At 39.1% G+C, this 22,394-nt stretch overlaps 1 protein-coding gene across 1 annotated transcript in view; it reads left to right on the top strand.

Moving 5' to 3' along the window:
* LOC122970467 (gamma-aminobutyric acid type B receptor subunit 1-like) overlaps nt 1–22,394 on the top strand; it is a 158,019-nt gene that overhangs the window by 64,634 nt on the left and 70,991 nt on the right. The window contains exon 9 of the mRNA XM_044336615.1: nt 9,002–9,079. Within this exon, the coding sequence (XP_044192550.1) occupies nt 9,002–9,079 (78 nt within the window). The remainder of the gene's footprint in view (nt 1–9,001; nt 9,080–22,394) is intronic.

Below are 22,394 nucleotides of genomic sequence, written 5' to 3'. Positions count from 1 at the left end.
TGGCTGTTGTCTCTTTGTGCTATGTGCGCGACTGCATGGTGTGTATGTGTGTGTGTGGCTGTTGCTGTGGCTTTCTGTGAGTTGTGTGCTTGACTGCATGTTGTGTGTGTGTGACTACATTGTCTGTGCAGCAGCTGCTGCTGTGTGCATGACGTGAACCATAATGTGGCTATGTGAAAATTTGACCGGCAAAAAATCATGTATTACTTCTTTATTAGTTAACAAGAGTCCTCGTCTTCAACTTCCGAGTCCGAATGCAGTCAATGCTTGAGTCTGAGTCCAAGTCCGAGTCATCAATGCACAAGTCTGAGTCGAGTCACGAGTCCTGAAAATCAGGACTGGAGTCCAAGTCCTGGACTCGAGTACTACAACACTGAAACACCCATCACTAATCAACACCATGTAACTGTAACTGTCTTTCACATATATTGATTAGGTCCAGCTTATAATTATGGTAACTCTGATGTGACATGAATGCAGCATTAGGAACTAAGCCACAACTTCCTCAATGTGATGCAGTTCCTGCTAAACCAGGATGTTGGTGCAGGACATCAGTCTTAAGAGTATCATCTTAGGTGCACCCCAGTAGCCTACTGGTTAAGATGCATGTATATATATGTGTGTATATATAAATATGTGTGTGTGTATATATATATATATATCATCACTACATCAACGTTAAATTATAACCGGCACCAGGCCAGAAGTCCACTGGTCAGAGGAGCGCAGAAGGTAGAGAGGGTCATCCACTAATCGGAAGATCAACGGTTCGATTCCCGGCTTCTCCAGTCCGCGTGTCGATGTGTCCTTGGGCAAGATATTTAACCCCAAATTGCTCCTGATGGCTGTGCCATCTGTGTGTGAATGATTACATTTCCTCTGATGGGCAGGTTGGGACCTTGCATGGTAGCCCCTGTACCCATTCAACGTATGAATGTGTGTGAATGGGTGAATGTGACTCGAATTGTAAAAGCGCTTTGAGTGATCGGAAGACTAAAAAGGCGCTATACAAGTACAGTCCATTTACAGTCCATTTACCATGGATGACAAGAGGTTCAATCACAAGATTAAATATGACACCACTGCTGCCATAATTGCCCTGGTTCCTGGCTTCCCAGTCCCTGGAATCAAGGCATAAGAGTATCTGTTATGGAAATAGAGGCACTGTGTGTTCTCCAGAACTAGCAATCCTGTAACATTACATGGGCACATTTGATTGAATGCAAGAACATATTTGTATTCTTATAATAAATCTCTCTAATTTTTTTCAGTGTTCTACATCAGATTCACCAAATTCTCTTCACTGCATAAACTTGTCATAAATTGCTAATTTCAGCCTAATGAGTGTCACCTGTTTATCAGTAGGTGCATTTTATTGAGTTCTAATTAATAATTAATAATTTTCAGAAACACTATGAGGCAGCTGTTTACAACTACTACTGACATAAACAACATCACATCTTAAAAAATCTCTCTGTGAACTGGCAACCATGATGATGATGATATGCTCAACAGAATATTAAGTTTGTTTTAGTTTTTTTTAATTTCATTTTTGTACCATATTTAAATTCATGACTTTGATAACAAGTTTCAACCACTCATTTTCATTTTAACCTCAGAGAAAAAAGTATTAGAAAATAGAACCTTTGCACGGCAGGCATTTTGACTTATCAAATTAGGAAGAGCGCAGGTATAGACATTAAGACATTAATGATGCAGTGATCAATTGGGCCACAAATAATGAATAAAGAATGAATCCTGGTTTAGTGGATCTTGCATGAGGCCCATTGTTAGCATGAAAATGGTTGTCTTACAGCTGTAATACATTAGGCACGGACCCAGCGCATCACATAGGCGGGGCAGAGAGGGGTATTCTACCTGCTACACCAACTCCATCTCCATCACTGCAAGAATTTTGCCAAGTGATAATGCAGTTGGTTATGCAGGGTTTGGAAGAGTAGGCTATGTTTATTGGTACTGAATTATTGGTATTGGCCTCTGGTACAATGAGGTATTTCTTTTAATCATTTTTAAACATATTGTACTCATTTTATACACAGTTCTATGTAGTTTTTACCTGTTGGAGGGCCATGTAGCCACGTGTAGATTAAAAAAAAATAGACCAGCTGTGCAAAAATAGACATAAGCCGCGCAACGTCTGTGCAGGTGTGCGCAGCTTCCATGGTCAGTGTAGCAGCTTCAAGTGATTATAATGGGCGCGCTCTGCTGCAGCCATGCTGCAACAGACATGTCACGCCACATCCATGCCCCGTGTATTTTGAGAAGAGCTACAGTATGCCATACTATTTTTTTTTTTTTCAGGTTGGAAAGGTCTCTGAAACAATTAAAACCAGGTGTGTTCTACAGAGTTTTAATCTACCTGATAGTTAATGAACCACACCTGGCCTGTAGCAGATGCAGACCGAGTAATAATCAAATCCAAGAATGGCATGTCAGTACTTGTCGATATGAATGCATGATCATATTTCTCCTCATTTGGAATAGCCCTCTGCTCTGCATTATTAGTCTAGCATTCTGCTAGCTCCGTCCTGGGAAGGCTGTACACAGAAATCCTTCCATCCTTCTAATACATGTTTTTGTCCCCTGCCACTTCTTTTCACTTGCAGGGGAGGAATTCAATCAGGAAGGTCACACTATTTCCCCACATCCCACCCCCTGTGTGCAGGTGTCCCAACTAACCAATAGTAAAAGCACTTGTGAAACACAGGTGTAACTAACACCACTAATGATGGCTGGACCTCAAGGTGCTCAGTTCCAGAGCCCTGGTGTCTGTACTTGTTCACTGCCATGGCTGACTGAGACCCCTGACACAAACATCATTACTGTTATCAGTTACAGCTGTGTATTTCCTGCCCTGCCAAGTCAAAATGTCAGAAGCCAGAGGGGTGTTCCATCAAGCTGGCTAAAGGAAAAGCTTGGATTATTTTGATACGGCTCGCTAATTTAAATGAGAGTTCCGTTCCATCACTGCGGCTTAGATGATTCGCTGCTCAGTAACCATGGTAACTTTTTCAGCAGAATTAGCCTGCTCCGTGGCAGGCTAACTGTCAAGCGTGTGTCAAAGAATGTCCGACGGATGGAAACAGACTCCCAAAAGACGGTTCTGTCAAATGTCTTTTCACACTCGCATCACTTGTCCGTGTTCAGAAAGATAAAATGAAAGAACTGTGAGGGACAAAAATACTTTACTTAATTTCCATTTTATTCATGGTCACTTCTGTGTTGGAGTGAGCCCTTTTATTTAAAAGCTTAACATTTATAATTTAAAAATAAAAGGGTGCCAACGTTGTTTTGAAGTCCAAACCATGACCCTCTGCTATGTATAGATGTATATGGTGGAAACTGCTTATAGTGATCACAGTTATAGTGATCAACTGCTAATATGGATTAAAAAGCTCAAGACAGAATCAGTCCTATACAACATTCTGCTGTTTGAATAATTCATCTATAGTAGGCTAATCAAGTAGTCCACTTACAGTGTTCATTTTGGGTCTCTTCATACATGTCAAAACATTTTAAACTACAGTACATACACATTTTTTGCACTTTACTCCCATGATAAGCAGCTGCGGCACCATTATTGCCCACCTGAGTCCGGTGCTGCGTGCACACTGAAATCATGATGGAGACAGAAAGTCATTTTCTCTCAATGACAAACGTAGTCTCCTCATAGCTTATGACAATAAAAGTGGGGAAAGAAATCTAAGGAAAGGATCACTGCTCTCCTCACCTGTTCTGCCACTGGGGAAAAGAAGGAACTTGTCATTGGCAAAAGTCAGAGCCCCCGGTGCTTCAAAAATGTGCGCACACTGCGTTTGAAACAGCCATGCAGTATTTTGAAATAGTCAGTAAAATTCAGTAAATGGCAAAGCTGTCCATTTCATTACTTTACTTACTTTACTAAAACCATGAAAAGGGACAATCGCTGCTCTTCACTTTTCCCACCCAGACTCATCAAGCTGGATGGGGGGAATCGAACCATCAACCTTCTAGTAATAAGTTTGCTCCTCTAATCTTTAGGCCATCTCTACCCACCCAATTTTGTGCCATGCCATCTCCCTCACCTGCAGCAGTAATGCCCTTTTTGGTGAAAACTCCTTTATATTCTTCATATAGTTTCAGCAGCAGGGTCGCTTTTCGCGACATAGTATTGTCTTTTCAACAATCGACTGTTCTAGGCTGCTTATGTACTCCGTGCGCACGCACACTGCAAGCTTATTCCAGTCTGGCTAGACTTAGCGTTGACTAGACAGAGCTAAGCTGCGTCAGTGGAATGGCTTGAGCCTCAAGTGAAAGTTGAAGTTAATTCTAGCCAGGCTTCTTCAAGTAAGTGCAGCTTTCTTTAGCTGCATTGATGGAACTCCCCTCAGGTGGTATCATGCGGTTTGAGCAGGCTCTATTGTTTTTGTAGTTCAAGCCATTATCCAATTTGGCAAGAAAGCCAAGGACCTTTTTGCATCAGAGACTACAGAAGATGGGTCACAATTATATTAAAAAGATAGAAAATTAAATAAGAAAAAAAATAATAAATAAATAAATGATTAAATAGGAAATAATAAATTAAATAAACATGAATGGAAAATATCAAAGAAATTATATTAAAACTCCACTCGAACTCTATTTCCACTTCAAGCAGGGTAAATCAAACTCTATGATTATGACTGGTTGCCCATTCACTTGGCAGAGATTCAGACAAATGTCATGGCTCACCGTTCTGGTCTGATCAGTCAGAAACAGAGTTGAAAATGGAAGAGGAACAGAGAGCAGTCTTGAGCAAAATTGACTGCATGTCTATTGCAGATTTTCTAATAGAGGGAGCAAAACATTTCCTGTAGATGGAGGAGCCAACATTCATCTTCAGGCAGTCCCATTTCAGGATTGCTTGGAGGACCTAGCACCAGTGCTAATGCCATGTTTCTGCTATGTTGGATGGGAAAGATTCCCTTTTATGGACTTGTAATCGTTCATATCACCTGACGACTCAGGAAGGTTGTATGAGGGTTTAAAATACACTGCAGTGCCAAAATTACATTATATCCATAAATTTGGATATATCATTGTATATTGAATGATGGACTTAAACTGATGTGAGGCATCCATGTTTTCTTAGTTTCCCAGTCATAATCACGAGGTTGACATGAACACTTAGTGGGAAACTGATAATTATGGTAACTCTGAAATGTCATGAATGCAGCATAACTCCAGGTTCAGTTCTTGGTGAGCTTGGCAAATGAGCCAAGCGTTTAAAGTTATATTGTTAAAATGATTCCTAATAAAGTTACTGTTATTCTAGTTTTATTGTTATCATTTCATGTAAATGATGTTGTATTGGCATTGTGCACAGATTTTATGGCATTAGCTGAAGTCAAATTGTTAGTTCTAGCTTGCCTGAGTTATCTTAACCTTAACATTTAGTTCATGACATTTAGTGCAAGTAACATAATATTAACAGTATGTTACTTAATGAATAACCGCTATTATTTATGTGTTAACTTGAACACATTTCAGGCTAGCTACAACGACCAGTGACTCTAATAACATCGTAAAATCTGTGCATAATGCCAGCACAACACACAGCATTTATGTGACATAGATAAAACTAGAATAACAGTAACTTAAATTTTAACAACATAACTTTTTTGTGCTTATTTGCCAAGCTTGTCTTGAACAGGAGTCGTCAACCTGGAGTTAGTGCTGGTGCTCAGGCCTCCTCATAATCTTGCTGCGGGATATATGGCAATCTATCAAATCGCTGTGGAGACATTTCACTAAAAAACTAAAATGACAAACTCAGGGTGGTGCCAGAGGAAAAGTAAGGAGATTATCACCATTACATAAATTCATCCTCTGGGGAACATGAATGTCTGTACAGAATGTTATGACAGTCCTTTAGATATTTCTGGACCACTGTGGTGGATGGACTGACCATCATTGCCATCTCTAGAGTCCTGCCGCTATAGTGTTGCTAGAAATATAGCATAAAACCTGTGATGTTCAGCCTGCTAAATGTGTAGTTTACTAGGAAAGAGTTGATGAAAGAGTCTTATAGTAGCTTTTCTGTCTCAGCCCTTGCTGAAGAGCATAATAAGTACATCTAAATAGAGCACTGTAGTTGACTATGCCTAATTACTACTTGTCAATTAGGAGTGTGGTCCAGTGGGTGGTGGTGGATGCCTCTGGGCCTGTGCCTCTGTGCTACTACACTGGGATATTAAAGTGTTATTACAACACACCACAGGAATGTGCTACAGCTGATGACAGGCCTGTTTCTCACATGGGTAATTTTTTTCCTTCCCTAAAAGAGGCTTGCAGGGATTCCTCTGGCCTGGATTTCATTAATGAAATATCTCATAAAGTGTATTGGTTCGTGGAGCAAAAGGACAAGGACGCAGGGCATCTGTCTGTCATGATTTCCCCAGAGAAAAAAAAGACATGAATGTCAAAAAAGAGATTATATTTATATTTGAAGTACAGTAATCCACAGCTTACTTAATGTAAAACTAAATCTGATTATTTTAACCAGAAATTAAATTCATTATTATTTCTCAAAGAAAAAAAGTTCTATTTGTGCTCAGATCAGAGGTGGAACAGTGCCTTTAGTCACATCTGTCCAGTGTGTGATATGAAATAGAAAATGCATATCATTTTGTTTCTTACTGTCTTTTGTGATGGAAATGTAATGGTTTTTTGTTTGATGATACAAAGGACATGAGTGAGCTGATGGATATGAGTGATTCACAATGACATGACCTTCAATTTGGCAAGTTATTCAGTGAAAGCATGGGAGCCCAGGAAGAGAGCACTGTATCGGTCATGAATTGGTGATTGTTATCATTTCTTATTATTGCTTTTTTTCCCCTTTCTTTTTAACATTGTCTCTAAAACTAATGGGATGGGCCACAAGATGACATGACACTTAAAGGAATAGTTCAACATTTGGGGAAATTACTTTCTTTCTAAGAGTGAAATGAATAAAAACTTTTGTAAAAACAACAGTTTGGTAGTGGTTTTACAAGCTTTACAGGGAATTACCCACTGAACAACAGTTGTGTGCAGTGACTGTTTGCCCTGTTTGTCCTAGAGTCTTGTAGCTCCAGTGAGGTTGCCAGGTTTGGTGCCATTGTGACTTTAGAGAGACCAGAACCAAAACCAGTGCTCGCTGACCATATATGGCAACCACACACACACACACACACACACACACACACACACACACACACACACACACACACACACATACAAACACACATACAAACAAACAAACAGGATGAGAATCAATTCATGGAAAATTACAATGCATGTTATCCTTGAAACATGAAATTGAAGTGTGACATACATACATACTGAAGTTATCATATCCTACTGCAAACAGTACCTTTCAAGGTAACGATTAATTATTTTATGTTTTAGACAGACTACTAAAAGACCAATTAGTAATGTGTGTTAGTGGCATTTTTCTTTTATTATTAAATTTGACATTTTCAAATGTGCAAGAAGGGGGTCATTGCCCTCTTCTGGTCATGGTACATACAGTATTTACAACAAGTGTTTCCTAAGCAAGATACCTTGAAAACTGCTGGCCAGATTTCTATGAAATTTATGATTTATAATTTTTTTGTGAGTCCTTGACCTTACCTCTAGTAGAAAATTAGGCAAAAAAATTTCACCTTGATTAAAAAAGATGCATACTGACTCCAAGAGCTGTAATTTCATGGCAGCGCATCGACCAACGCAAGCAGCATTCTGACACTTGATACATTCTGATACATTCCTCACCTGGAAATTAGCTTGGCATGTCTGTGTGTTATTTTGGTGTTCAGCACACAGTGCACTCTGCACCAACATCTGCCTCTGGCTGCAGATATGTGTTGCTATAAGATGTGTTCATGTTGTTTCACTCTAATCCATCCAGACAACAGCAATTCACACAAATCTGATGGAGTTCCAGTTCTAAAGTCTCATGACTTTGGTCAGCATGTCCGGTGCAGCTTTAGTGGCACAGTAGACAACGTGGTCTCTGAGGGCACACTGCTGTGTGCAGTTACTGTTTGCTGTGTCCTAGAACCTTGTAACCACAGTGAGGTTGCCAGGTTCAGTGCCATTGTGCCTTTACAGAGAACAAAAGTAAAACCTGTGCTTGCTGACTGTATCTGGCAGCCACACACACATGCACAAAAATAAAAAATATTATTTATACATTTCTGTTTGTGTATAGATTTAAACAAATGAGATACATCTAGTTAATCAGTGTCCTTTAGAGATGTTGGTCGGTGCATTTTTTAACTTAAGCTAGCTGTTTCCCCCTGCTCCCACTTCTTATGCATAGCTAGGCTACATCCTGACTCTATACTTAATACACATGAACACGACATGAGATTGATATCCATCTTCTCAACTCACTGCTGGGAAGAAAGTGAATGAGCAAATTTCACAATTCATTCATATAAAATTTGACTCAAACTCAGTATTTTCAGTATTTTATTTAATTATTAACTTGGACAGACATATTACCAGGGTTGGGTATTGTTTTGGAATTTTCAATACTAGTGCTGATACAAGACCTGAATTTCTGTACTGCTAACAAAATGCTACTTTTTTGATACTTTACATGAGAACTATAAATACGTTTTTGAACAAGCCCCCCTTTTATATTCAACAAAAGAAGCCAAAGTTCTCAAAGTTCTAAACTGTACAAGAACTAAAATAGTCTAAAAATCTTGGTTAAGACCAAAAGCTGCCTGATCACAGAATAAGTAAGCAAGGTTACGAATCTGACCAGACATATGATGCCAGTTTTTTTGTTGTTCTAAGTGTTTGGTCAGTTCCAATAAAGTACTAAGGTTGGATAGCCAGCTCTACCTGGTGGATTCTTACAGTTAGTGTGACCCTGTCTTTCTCTCTCTCTCTCTCTCTCTCTCTCTCTCTCTCTCTCTCTCTCTCTCTCTCTCTCTCTCTCTCTCTCTCTGTCTCTCTCACACAGGAGGGAGCTACAAGAAGATTGGATACTATGACAGCACTAAAGGCAATCTCTCCTGGTATGGGAATGACAAGTGGATAGGTGAGGAACATTCATCTTCCTCAGCCCCTTAATTTTTCTCTTTATCACTGTCTGTTGCACTCCCTCTACCTTCTAATCTCTTGTTTTCTTTGACCCCACAGCCTCCCCCTTCCCCCTCTAATTCCTCTTTCCTTCCTCCTTTATTGCCCTCTCTCTGTTTCTCTCCCTCCCCCTCTCCACATACAAGGTTGGCTGAGAATGTTCATCAATCAGTCAGTCAGGTTTTATTGAGCATGTGGGAACAGCAGCACTCCCTCTAACTTTTCACAGCTCACCAGACAGCCAAGTGATTCAGCATTGAATGGAGGCACAGTTAAGCACAGTGATGGGCCAATGTGCTGTGGAGCAAAGATTTCATTCCATTTACTAATTAAACATGAGGACCAGTTCAAATCCATGACAGCAGTGCAATAAATAGAAGATGCTAGTTGACAGTCTAAACAAAATAGGAGAAAGCAATCTGGGTGGTGGTGTAATGGGATTGGGCCTCATGACCTTGACTTTGAGGAATGAAATTGTGGTTCCTAATCAGTATGTGGAGCGATGTGTGCATCCATATCAGTTCTGCCTCCCTGAACACTGACAAGATGCAGATCTAACTGTGGTTAATGCTCTGAAAACTGTAGAGGATGGTGCAAGTATGTGGAATGGAAAACAAAAAATGATGCAGTGAAGGGAAGGAGGAGGAGGAGGAGGAGGATGATGGTGGATATGAATCAACCCTCAGTTTTTTTGTGTTTGTGTTTGCCTGTTTGTTTGGCTGTCACAAGTGCCTTCTCAGACACCACTGACTGGATTTCCTGTAGTTCCAAAATTGCATTGATTGATGCTAGGAGGTGGGAGGAGCAGGGTGACTGTTCCAGAACTGAACAAGGTGACACACTGGTTACTGACTGGCTGACAGGGTGGAGGCAGTATTACAGAAATAACATGTTTACAGTTAAAATAACAGTTTATAACAAGGTTATTATTTAAAGGACCATACCATGGTTTTGGAATATCCCTTTAATCCCTTTGTTACAAATCATTTGTACCATAAATTCTCAAAATGTGGGTGAAACACTTACTTACCTCAACTGCAGAGAGACCAAGACTTTCATTTAAACAAGCTTATATGAGAGACAGGTATACCATAAATTCCCATATAAAAACCTGTATTCAAATCAGGGCTGTCATGATACCAGATTTTCACAACACGGTTGTCATGGCCAAAAGAATTCATGATAACAATGTTATATCTATCTATAGCTGTGACTTATTAGCTGGAAAATACAATGGTACCATAGCATGGAGCCTTACCTAGTCCAAGTTCAAATTTAATAACAATGCCACAGATAATGAATATTTTAAACATGTTTTTCTAAGGGTATGTCTAGGCATCTTCCAAAAAAGGCCATTTAAAGACACCAGTATAACCTGTGTTACCTCTGTTCCCCTGTTGAAACTAAACTTTGTGCATATAAAAGAGTCAACACAAGTGCTAAAGTGGAAAAGTAGTTCATATAAAAAGTAAATCACAGCAAACTATTAATATTTACATAATTTCCATGTTGTGGCTTTATAAAAAGCAAAGCAATAAAGCAGCATATGGTCATTTTTGGAATTTCATTGGCTATTTGAAGCACCATTCATCAGCAGAATCTGTTCCTATTGGCTTGGTCTTTACACAAAAGAAGAGGGGCAGGCACCTCCTTTCAACACAGATTCTCTTTGGCTATTGTAGATTGTGGACAGGACATGGAAGCTCCTATTGGGTCACGTGAGGTGCCAATTGAAAGGTCAGAGTGCAGCCTCCATTTTGATACCAAGATGTGGCTAAATAATGCAACAACTATTTGTGGATATTCATGGATATAATAATGTGTTATGGACTAAATATTTACTGGAGTGGATCGACTGGACCTTGCCAATGTAACAAGACAATTTTTGTCTTGAGTTGTATCAGTCAGTGGAGTAATATGAGGCTTCATAGGTGAGTAACTTACAATTTTGTAATTGTTTGTTTGTTGGTGGTCTGACAGAAGTGTTGATTGTACCTGCTGTTGTGATTATGTCTGCAAATCAATCGAATCACAAGAATCTTAGCTTTCCAAAGATGTGTTGAATGAGTACCCACTTAAAGACAGGAGTTGTGTACATAGCAGAATTGTGTACTTAACAGTGTGATGGCCCATGGACAGACCGTCAGAATGTTAAGGTTATTATTAACATGATATCAATATTTCATTATTTAAAACTCTAATATGTAACTATTCTGCATTAAAATGCCTAAAAACAACTAGATCCATGTTATATATTTTGTTGATTTGTGTGCTTCCACTATCCCAAATGTTTCCAACAATTTTCAAACACAGAGAAATCAGTCATTTTATTCAAGGTAACAGTCTGTTTCATTTGGTCGCCTGTCAATGGCATCATACCCCCTCTACCAAAGAGTATACACATACAAGATAAAACGTCAACATTGTGGTTGTTCGTCACAATGGCGTCTACCAAAGAGTATACACATACAAGATAATACGTCGCCGTTATGGTTGCCCATCAGAAATTGTCATAAATTGACTTTTATTCAGTTTTAAGCCATATTTTTACAAAAAACTTTTTAGATCTTGGTCATTTCTAACTATATCTTTTAATCGGATGAAGGATTTCAGTCATTGGAAGTCTGGATCTTAAGTTATCAGAAAAACAATCTGAACAAACATTAGCAGCAGCTCGGCTAGCAGCCCCTCCCGGACATCCTCTTTCTGCCAAAGAGCATTGGAGAAACACTGATTTTTAATGTGAAACTGCTTTATTCACTGTTTTTAGTTTTATTTCCCATGTACATTTATTTTGAAGAGGAGGAGACCTCTGTGGATAATTCGGCTCATGGTAAAAACTTGCTGAAAGATGAACGCTGAAGTAATCCTATCCTGGAGAAGCTGCTTGTTTAACAATGAAGACAACAACTCCCATGATCCCACGCTACTTCACACCGTCATCACACTCCATCTTTTGTTATTTTTTTGATTTACAGACCCCTAACGGCAGAAATTACATATTGTGTATTTAAATATCACAGTTATCGTCAATACCGGTATATCGCAACACCCATATTTCAAATAATGTCTTAGTCCCAAATAAATACTGATCAGTGTTTAGATACCATCAACAAAAACACTTCCCAATGTTTTTTCACATTAAAAGCCTACCTTTATAGACTTAGGTAGGATCTGTTGTGTTTCATTCGTAGCTTACTCTTTCTGGAGGAATAAGCAAAGACTCATTCTGCACGGATGGAATTAGTACTATTGGTAGAAATGGGTATTATACTGAATTTATCAAGACAGCAAGTCAACATGGAGGAAGCATTGAGTTTACATTAACTGGGGAACAAGAAATTGAAAATAAAGGCCTGGTTCTCTCTGCCACTGTGGTAAATAAAGGCCTTGGCTACTATTTGAGAATTGACAGTAGTGTATTTAATGATATATAAGTTATATCCGTGTTTTCCGATCTGCTACTGTTGCTGTTATTGGAAATTCCTCCATGTGTACCTGTTGTGTTTGTGATGGACTCATGGTTTGGGACTCTTTGTGTTCTCTGGGTTTTCTGCGTTACACTTATGTTGCCTAGTCATTTCGTTGAGCTTGTTTATGTTATTTGACTTTGAAAGACTTTCTTGCATTCTCAGTTGGATTGTGGTCTGTATGTTCTGGGATTTGGTTTGCTCTGTGTTTCACTTATGTGTTCCTTCACTCCTCCTGTGTTCATGTGCTCCACCTCTCACCTTCCCCAGCCTATCAGCTCCCAGCCTCCCCTTGTGTTGTGCCACCTGTCCCTTGTTGTCTGATTAGTTCAGTATGTATTTAAGTTCAGTTTTCAGTTCAGTCCTTGTCGAGTCATCTGTTAAGTCAACTCTGTTCTTCTCAGTTAGCCCTGTTTTGTTCTGTTCCGGAGTCTGTTCTGTTCATCCCAGAAATAAAGAAGGTTTTCTTCAGACCTGCTTCTGGTCTCTGCATTTTGGTCCACCTGCTCTCCACAGCCCTTATTCCTTCTGGTAATCAGTTCTACTTTGTCTTTTTTTGTCTGTTTTCTACTGTCAGTGAAATGCAACATAACATGAATCTGTTGTACTGATGGAAATAGTGCTGTGGAAATGTATATTATACTGAATTTACCATGATAGCTATTACAGTACAGGTAATGGTAACACACGCACCCCTTTGCAGAGCATCCTTTATTTCTTCATTCTGACACATTGGATTACAGAGTTTTACTTGACAATTTGAAGTTACCCCTTAAGTCTCTTTATTACAAATCATAAATACTGTACATTGTGAAATGGTGGTCATTACTTATCCCGGCTGTGGAGTGAAACCAGGGCTTTATTTGAAACAGGCTTTATTAGACATAGGCCTTTTTCTAATTTCCTGTTTTTATATTATACATAATATTTTAGTAGGAAGCCTCCCTGTTTTCTGCTCCATATTTCTATTTGCTTTTAATGCAAACTCAAGTTCCTCCATGTTTGCATGTGGTCTTGATAAATGTACATTTCCACAGCACTAATTCTGTCAGTACAACCACTCTGCTGCTCTCAGATTTTCTTTTGAACATAAATACTGTTTTCATTCATTCAGTATTTCTAGTTGCTTTAACTTTGTCACTCTTTTGTTTGTGTTAAACTAGTGTCAGTGAAGACTTCCTGCAGATGTTTTATCTTGAAAGCCTATCAAGAGAAGGAGGTATTACTCTCTTTGAGCCACTGGAAGGCTTTTACCGTGAAGTATGTGTGTAGGAAACTTCATGGAGGGTAGTTTACCACTGAACAAAGGAACGGGAAAGTAGAAGTGACTGTGGGTGTTGCCTTCTTTAAACTCTTGATCACAGCATGACATTTCCCCACCAATCCTCTAAAAACTAAGCCGCTGACTCAAGTGTCTGCCGACATCTCAGCTGTGAAGACAAGCCAAGCTGCAATGTCCCCTGGTAGTTGGTTGACGTCACTCTTGTCTTCTGTCACTGAAAAGCTGTAAGCAGGGATATGTTATTGGCTGGGTGCCAGAAACACATCTTTGCAACCAAGCCAGACAGCAAGGTCAGCCAAGTGGCCTCTCGCTCTGGTATGACAAGACCCAAGGGAGGGCCAGAAAAAGTGTTGACCTCTTGTGTTTTCGGTGTTTGACCCTGCGGTCATGCTGCCTCCAGCAAGGCTGTCTGGGCCATCTGGATTGTGTGCGGAAGTCTGCAGATGCTTTCGGGCAGTGGATGAACCAAGTGGTACAAGAAGCCAGTATCATCTACGTGACAGCCAGTCACCCTGAGGCACTCGTCAGGATGTCCTCCTTTCTCACTGCTGGTGGTGGTCAGCAGTGTCTGTCCTGGCAGTGAACACCAGAAATAGCCAGGAGAGTGACATGATAGAATTAGACCTCCTCAAGGTGACCAGGAGTTGGTTGTATATTGGTTGCTATGAGCGAATGTGTCATAGCTCTGGGTTTAGTTCAAGACATTTTAGTTCTTTACTCCAACTCCCATCTCTTTTTCCCCTTCCCCTCTATACAGTCCATTCCTCCATCACCTCTCAGAATTAACTTCTCGTCTATTTGTATCTATTTTCCTCTCTCTAGCCCCTCATGTCTTTCATCCTTCTTTCTCACTTCGCAGTATTTGTTCACAATCTCTTCTATTCTCCTCCCTCATTCTTCAGTCTCCTTGACAACCACTGTTGCATCGCTGCCTCTCTCTTTTATTGCCTTGGTAACCATTATGGGGCCAGTCGCCATGGTAACATACTGTCCCGATTCCACCATCAAGGGCAGGGAGAGGTATCAGTGTTGGAGAACACATTTTCCCAAAGGACACTCTCTTACACACACACACATTCTTTCTGTCTAACCCACACACATGCACATGTATAGTCTGTATCTGCCTTCAGCAAGCACTTACACCCACTCACATGCACAGAGCCTAATCTTTCTGAGTTATGATTGTGGCTTCTTACTTTTTCACTGCAGAGCACTTTACTTTATTGACATGACATTACGATTATAAACAGGGTGAGAATCATTTCATGGAAAAGAACAACACAGAAGGAAACAGGAAAAATCACGTTGTCCTTGAAACATGAAATGGAAATGTGACATACACTTTAGATACCATATCCTTCTGAAAACATTATTTTGCTACCTTTCAAGGTAACGATTAATTATTTGGACAGTGTGTTTTAGACAGACTACTAAAAGACCAATTAGTAATGTGTGCTAGAGACATTTTTATTTTATTATGAAGTTTGACATTTTCAAATGTACAAAAATTCATTGTCATTGCCCTCTTCTGGTCATACAGTATTTACAACAAGCTTCCTAAGCTTGTTTCCTAGATACCTTGGAAACTGCTGGCCAGATTTCCATGAAATGTATGATTTATAATGTTTTTTGTGCTTCCTTGACCCTCCCTCTAGTAGAAAAACAGATCATTCTGCACCAACATCTGCCTCTGGCTGCAGATATGTGTTGTACTGTGTGCTCATGTTGTTTCACTCTGATCCATCCAGACAACATTATGATTTCTTGAAGTATTTTTTTATTTGTTGAGCTGTTGTTGTCATGCTTTGTTGTCACTGGCTGAACTTTTTCAGAGCTATGAGACCAATGATGTGATTGTCTCAGAAAATATGTAATCACCACACCTTCTGAACTATGTTCTACTTCACCCAGCTCTTTTGCATGGATCGGTGTTTGCACCACCAAAAAGTCCTCTCTGAAATCTGTGAAATTTGCTGTAGTTGTTTATTAACCCCTGAGAATAAATCCCCATCACACCTAAATGTCTACTTGTGCACAAGTACATGTCAGCTTTGTATACAGGATAAAGTCTAACAGGCAGATTGGAATTAAATTTGTTAAGCACGTTCATTAGAACGGCCAAAGAAAAGCAAACTTGCCAGTACATTTTTGTCCAACAGTTAGAGTGTGTTTTCTTGAAAAAGCCAAATTTGAAAGACCAAAAAAGTTAAGGTTGTTAATGGTTTATTTATCTCCAAACCAGCCAGATGTTGTCAGCATTAACATTATGTAAAGTGTTTAGTGTTCGTAATGTACTGTGCTAATATCATGCTGTCATTATGTCAGCTACAAATGTTAAAATGTAAACTTAGAGGTTTGATAAGCTAACAGCATGATGTAGCTGACTGCTAAATATAGCTGATGTTACAGACCTACTGTAGTTAGTTAACATGGAGATTAGTGTAATACAAACAGCACTAAGTTGAGATCTGCTGAGCTTGATGATAATGGAAGATCATTTTGTTTTAGAAGATCTCTTACTCTGAGTGAGTATGGCATGAATCAAATATAGCTGCTGTGTGAATAGCAAACACTAAGCTCTTGAAGTTAGATTCTCAAAGTCGTCTGCTGCATCAGACTCTGACGTGTGAGACATAAGAACTGCATACAGCAGCCTCCATAGCGACACTTTTATGAGGCTAATGAAGCTCCTGTTACTATTCTGACCTGAAGAATCCATGGCAACATGGCTGCTATTAACATTTCATTCAATCAGGCCAAGACTCACAGATCTTATACTGCATCGCCTGGGGCTCCTCTGTCACTGCTCAAGCTTCAGATTTTCTAAAAACGCTGCTAAGCAGGCAACACTGATGCACAAACAGCCCTATTCTCACACATGCAGAGTCCATGTTGTAAATGGAATATACATGAAATCTGTTCAGACAGAACGCAAAGCGAATTTTTTGTGCGGTGCAATTACACACAAAGTCAATGCAAAGACACGAGTAGGTGTGAATTTGGCCCAGGCAACGCAAATTGATGCGAATATGTCCGCATGGGTTGAAAATATTTCAACTTGAGCAGAAAATTTGCGCATATCGTGGGGCTACACAGAGTGGAAACAGGAGAGAAAATGTAGCAAAATAACAAAAAGAACCTGGTGAGTTCCTAGTGAGTTTTGAGTTAAGTCAGCAGCTGAACTGAACACAAAAACACAGAAACTCTCCCACAGACATGGTCAGTGTGTCAGTTGTTAGCTAGCTTAATTTTACAGCTAATGTACAGTAATGTATATTAGCTGCTTAGGGTAAGTAAACACAAATGAGGGCCCTGATATCATGGATCACTAACTGGTGTGTAGACTGAGTGATATGATCACTTAGCTTCAAAAAAACATAATGAGCTGCACAGTCAGTGACTCTAGATTTGAGCAAATATTTGTACTCAAAAATGCTTTCTAAATTCAACCTTGAATCTCAGCCAGCAGGTAGCATTTCTGACTATTGATCAGATACTCCTGGTCCAACACAAACAAAAGGATAAGTGACCCGCTGTGTAACTGGCTGAACTGAAAATGTAGAATAACTGATCCTAAACTATACAGGTGTAACTCCAGTATGACATGCAGATCCAGCCAGCTCACTGATGGCAGCAGGTAGTATGTTAACAGACTATAAAAAGTTAGCATGTCGGTGAAAATCAAGAAAGAATTAGCCTTGCCTCACCAGAATGAATGGATGGAAACACTGTAGATCTTTGAATACTGATGTTGATATTTCAGCCTTGCCAGTTGCAGACTTAAGGTATTAGTCAGGTTTCCATCCAAATGTGTCACACATTTTAACCAAATCCTGAAAACTTGCACAAGAAAATGCAAATTAATGCTTGTTTCCATCCACTACTGTTATGTGAATATTAGGAGTTTGTTCATCAAGATTACAGTTGATGGCGCTAATTTTCATTTTGGGTGCCATTAAACCATTGCAGAAGAAGAGTACTGTTTAGACACACTGTTAGTTAGTTAGTTAGTTAGTACAATGTTTTAGACTTTATCTGCTGAAGGATGATATCTAGCTTTGTATACATTCAAGCATTTTCCTACTGAATTCGAAGATTCAGTTTTTATCTCGACTAAATGTCTTGGCATTCCAACAGTTGTTGTTGTGTTAGCAGCTCATTAAGGCGGGTCTCACAGCAGGGTTTTACAAACTGTTGAGTAAAATCCTCCAGCACAAAAAGTTTTTTCTGGTTACACATTCATTGTGTTTATTTTCACTCTCTACTCATGCAGAACAGTGGTTAGGGGGTATGCATCATTGGAGCTACAGTCTAAAATGACACTGACATTAAAAACTCTTAACACTGAAGTACTGTACGGGAGCTGCACAGTGTTGTACTCCCCGATTTGGTTATATCACCCTGTAGCACCCTCAAATCCCCAAATGGTTCCCTCAACTCAGTGGTGGAGTTTTAAACTCAACACAGTTCAGCTGAGTGTGCTGCCATGTTATTGATACTGCTCCCTCAGCTATCCTACATCTGTCTTTTTCCTCCATACACATTTTTGTCCTCACCCACCTAATCAAAATTAATAAAATTGCTATTTTACTTATTTTAGTTGCTCAATTTTATTTTGTCTTTGTCATTTTTTATGGGCTGGAATTTGCTCAACTTAATTCCCAAATTTGTAATCATAATTTAATTCAACAAGTTCAAGACTTATACGTAAACATGTATTGTTCCCTGGCACTGCAGCAATTCAGTATTATATTTCCATGAAGCTGGCAAACTTGAGAGAGACAGAATGATCAAAATTGATGAGGCTGAGATTACAGCCCAACCAATACTGGATTTTGAGGCCGATAGCGATATCAATTGTTGGGCCTTGGTTAAAGGTTTGGCTATTAGCAATAATTAATGATTATCAAAGACAAATGTTATTAAAATCAATAGAAATTATTAATAAGAATTAATAACAAGGCACCACCCTGGGGTCGGGGAAGAAGATAGCCAATCAACTGATTTAGTTTCAAAATGTACAAAACTATTCTAACTATATCAATAGCTAATTAAGGTTGAAGGATTTTGCAGAGGTTGGCAAAATTCACTCTTGTGCAGCATTAAACAGACATGTATATCCAAGAGCATTTATTTAAAAAAAGGTAAAAGCAAAACACACAATCTGTTATCTTAGCTAAAATGTACTAAAAGAGTAAAAACACATACGGAATCTTCCTAAGTGTACCTATATACAGAGGTGTATGTGTATGTGTGTGTGTGTGTGTGTGTGTGTGTGTGTGTGTGTGTGTTTGTTTGTTTGTGTTAGCATGTGAACTGCAAATAAGGCAAAACAATAGCAAGATGGCTGAAGTCACATGGTGACTGAACACACAGCATGCAGACAATATGGCAAAAAAATTACACAGACAAAAGGCCAGACCATGTGGTGTCTTGAAACCACATGTGCTGCCAAAGGCAAAGTGTGCATAGCTGGGTTTTAAACCTCTTAAGTGTGTGTAGGATAAAGGTGCCAGATTAGGAAGAGGTGTTAGTTGCATGCATGTCCTAGTTACAGGATGTAACATTTGTAAAGCATACTAACATCAACTTAGCAGTTGTGGCTATTCGATAACCTGGCCATGAATAGGACATCACAACAATAGGATGAATAAGATTAACCGAATCAATACATGTACAGTACATTGAGTTAAACAGTCTTGTTTAGTCATGTGTGCTACTATACTATGCCCAGTTCGTTACCAAGTCCACAGAGAAAGAGATTTGCTTTGTGGTGTGCTGCTTCCTAGCTGGTGAATTCTTGGTTGAGTCAGGCTGAGTCTTAGGCAGGCTCTTGTGTCTTCTGCTGTAAAGAAAATACTTCTGTGTGTATCTGCTGTGAGCAGGCCACATGCGAGAGCAGAGAGCTGAGAAGCAGAGCTGCTCCTTCAGCAGCAGTGTGGAGAAGGAGAGGAACAATTCCTGCTTCTCCTGGGAGCAGGGAGAGAAAGAAGTAGTGGAGAGGGGGAGCTCTGGTTTTGTTAACCTGGGTCCGTGGACAGAGTTCACACTTGGGTGTGAACAACCAAGGACTCTTGGTTTCTTTAGGGCTCCCTTTGTTTCTTGTTGAAACATGTGGTCAGCCTGTGAGACCCAACACAATATTGGAAAGTTTAGAAAATCTGATAATGACGTATTGGCCAGTAGTTTTTTACATAAACACATGCCATAAACCTAAATTTTTTAAATGGATTTAGGGTTTTTCAATAACTGTGACAAGGATATGTAGTTAGTGGAACATTTTACAGTGTAAAACTAACCTTTTCAGTGCTGTGTGATGGACAAACCATGTAATGGAGACACTGAACTCCATGTCCTCAGGTTGTAAAGTAGGTTTTCTGTTCTAAATTGACAACATCATCAGGGTTATATTCTCTGACTGTAGAAAGCCACAGTATACATTATACAACAGTTACAGGCTGAATAGTACTGAACTCTACAGAAGTGTATGGCATTCACTTGAGAAAAAAATGCCCTGTTTCTCTGAATGAACAAGATAATTATCTTGGAATTCTGAGAAAAGTTTTCATGGAAAAAATAATTCTGCTCTGTTTTTCTGAATAAACAAGAAATCTCAAAATCCTGACTGTGGTAACAACACCATCTGCACAAAGTCAAAAAACTAATAACAATATAACAATCTAATGACAATCTATGTTACTTATTATGCTTTTCCTTATTTTCAGTCATATATATATATAATGTTACAATGTTAGATGTTCATGTTTAAAAGTGGTTAATGTGTCAAATAATGAGGTAAATGTATGGAGAAGTAACCCCTGTGAGCAAAAAACTCAGCTACAAAGCTACAGACTGCTCTGAACGCTCAGCTTTTTTTTCTACTTCAGCCCAAGCCAGCATTGGCTTGTGACGGATCTCTTTATTTGGACATCTGCTTGTGTCCAAGCAGATACTTGTGACGCACAGTGCACAAGTTCACTGCTCCACTCTGCTAATATTATGGCATTTTTCTATTGTTTTGGAGGTAGTCACGCCAAGCCATGACTCCATTACACAGCAGGGCAAAGTAAAATAAGTAGTTTACTGTTGGAGGTGTGCTGGTCGTCTGCAGCTCTTCATCAAACATCTCACTGTGGCTGTTTCTGCTTGTACTATTCCTCCCTGCATTACTTCTAACTGATCCGCTGAACAAAGAGCTCCAAATATCTCTATATGTTCTTGTTTTGACGGGTGAGAAACACATTTCACTTCCTTCAAATTCTTTACAATAAAAGCCTCCTGTTATTTAGTCATTGAAAAGCTTAATTTGAAGCAGGAAAGCAGGAAATGTTGGGTTTGCATCAGCAGTAACTTAACATGACTCTGATAAGTGCTGCCCCTCAGCAGCTTCCGGAAAACTGGCCAATCAGAGCAGAGTGTGCTCATTGGGCGGAAGGCCTTAAAGAGACAGGAGATCAAACGGACTGTTAAGAGACAGAGGCTGCATAAAGGGTCAGTATAAGATAAATAAGGAGTTTTTTGAACTGTGAATCATGCAAAGCTACTCTAGTAGAGTCCGAAAATAAAAATTTAGAGCTGGAAATGTCCAGCTTTAAAGACATGTGTATCTCCCATGTTTCAATCCAAATCCAAAATATAAATACATTAAACTGAACAGGCGGGACATGTTTACTTCCATGAAATTGAGCTCTCAAGTAGGAATGGGAGCTTCTCTTGGGATTTTGAGGTATCTCATTAATTCAGAAACACAGAGAAGATTTTTTTTTTCATGAAAACTTTTCTCAGAATTCTGAGATAATTATCTCATTAATTCAGAAAAACAGGGCAATTTCTTTTCTGAAGTGAATGCATTGCACTTCCGTAGAACTCCACATGATCAGTAAAGCAACCTTGATGTGTGCAATCACTGGATTGCCCCTTTAGATTAAAGCTGTTGTGGACATGGTTTAACTGACAGTAAGGCAATAGAGTGTTGTAAATGAGATTTAGTAAGTTAAATTTCTGCTGCTCAGATATTTAGTTTCTTTTTAGTTCTTTTTATTCAGTATGCTTGTCAGCAAAGCGGGAGACACTACAGACATTTCTGTCGTTAAGTCTCCTGGTACTATAAATAATAGCCCCAAAAATAAACATTACAGTCAGAAAATCAGTGCCTGCTGCAGTTTTATGTGGAATAACACACTGCATTTAGTTGGTCATTGTTTCTAAAGACAGAGCAATAGATAGGTAAGATCATAAGAAGGAAACTTGTATTTGGTATTCTATTTAACTAAGCACAATATATAAGATATAAGGTAAAAGATAAAAATATGTTTAAGTACATAAGCTAACTAATATATTTACAAAAATGGAAAGTAAAATAAGGAAAATGTGTACTGTATTTAGTTGCTCATTTTTAATTTGTCTTTGTTATTTGTTGTGGGCTGGAATTTGCTGGACTTTATACCCAAATTTGTAATCATGTAACAACTTCAACCACATTCCTAAAACATGTTTTAAAAAAAGTAGATTAATATGTATTT

The sequence above is a fragment of the Thunnus albacares genome, chromosome 19, assembly GCF_914725855.1.
Source record: "Thunnus albacares chromosome 19, fThuAlb1.1, whole genome shotgun sequence".
Lineage (NCBI taxonomy): Eukaryota > Metazoa > Chordata > Actinopteri > Scombriformes > Scombridae > Thunnus > Thunnus albacares.
Note: the sequence above shows the minus strand (reverse complement) of the source record. Positions and strands in the feature narration are given on the sequence as shown.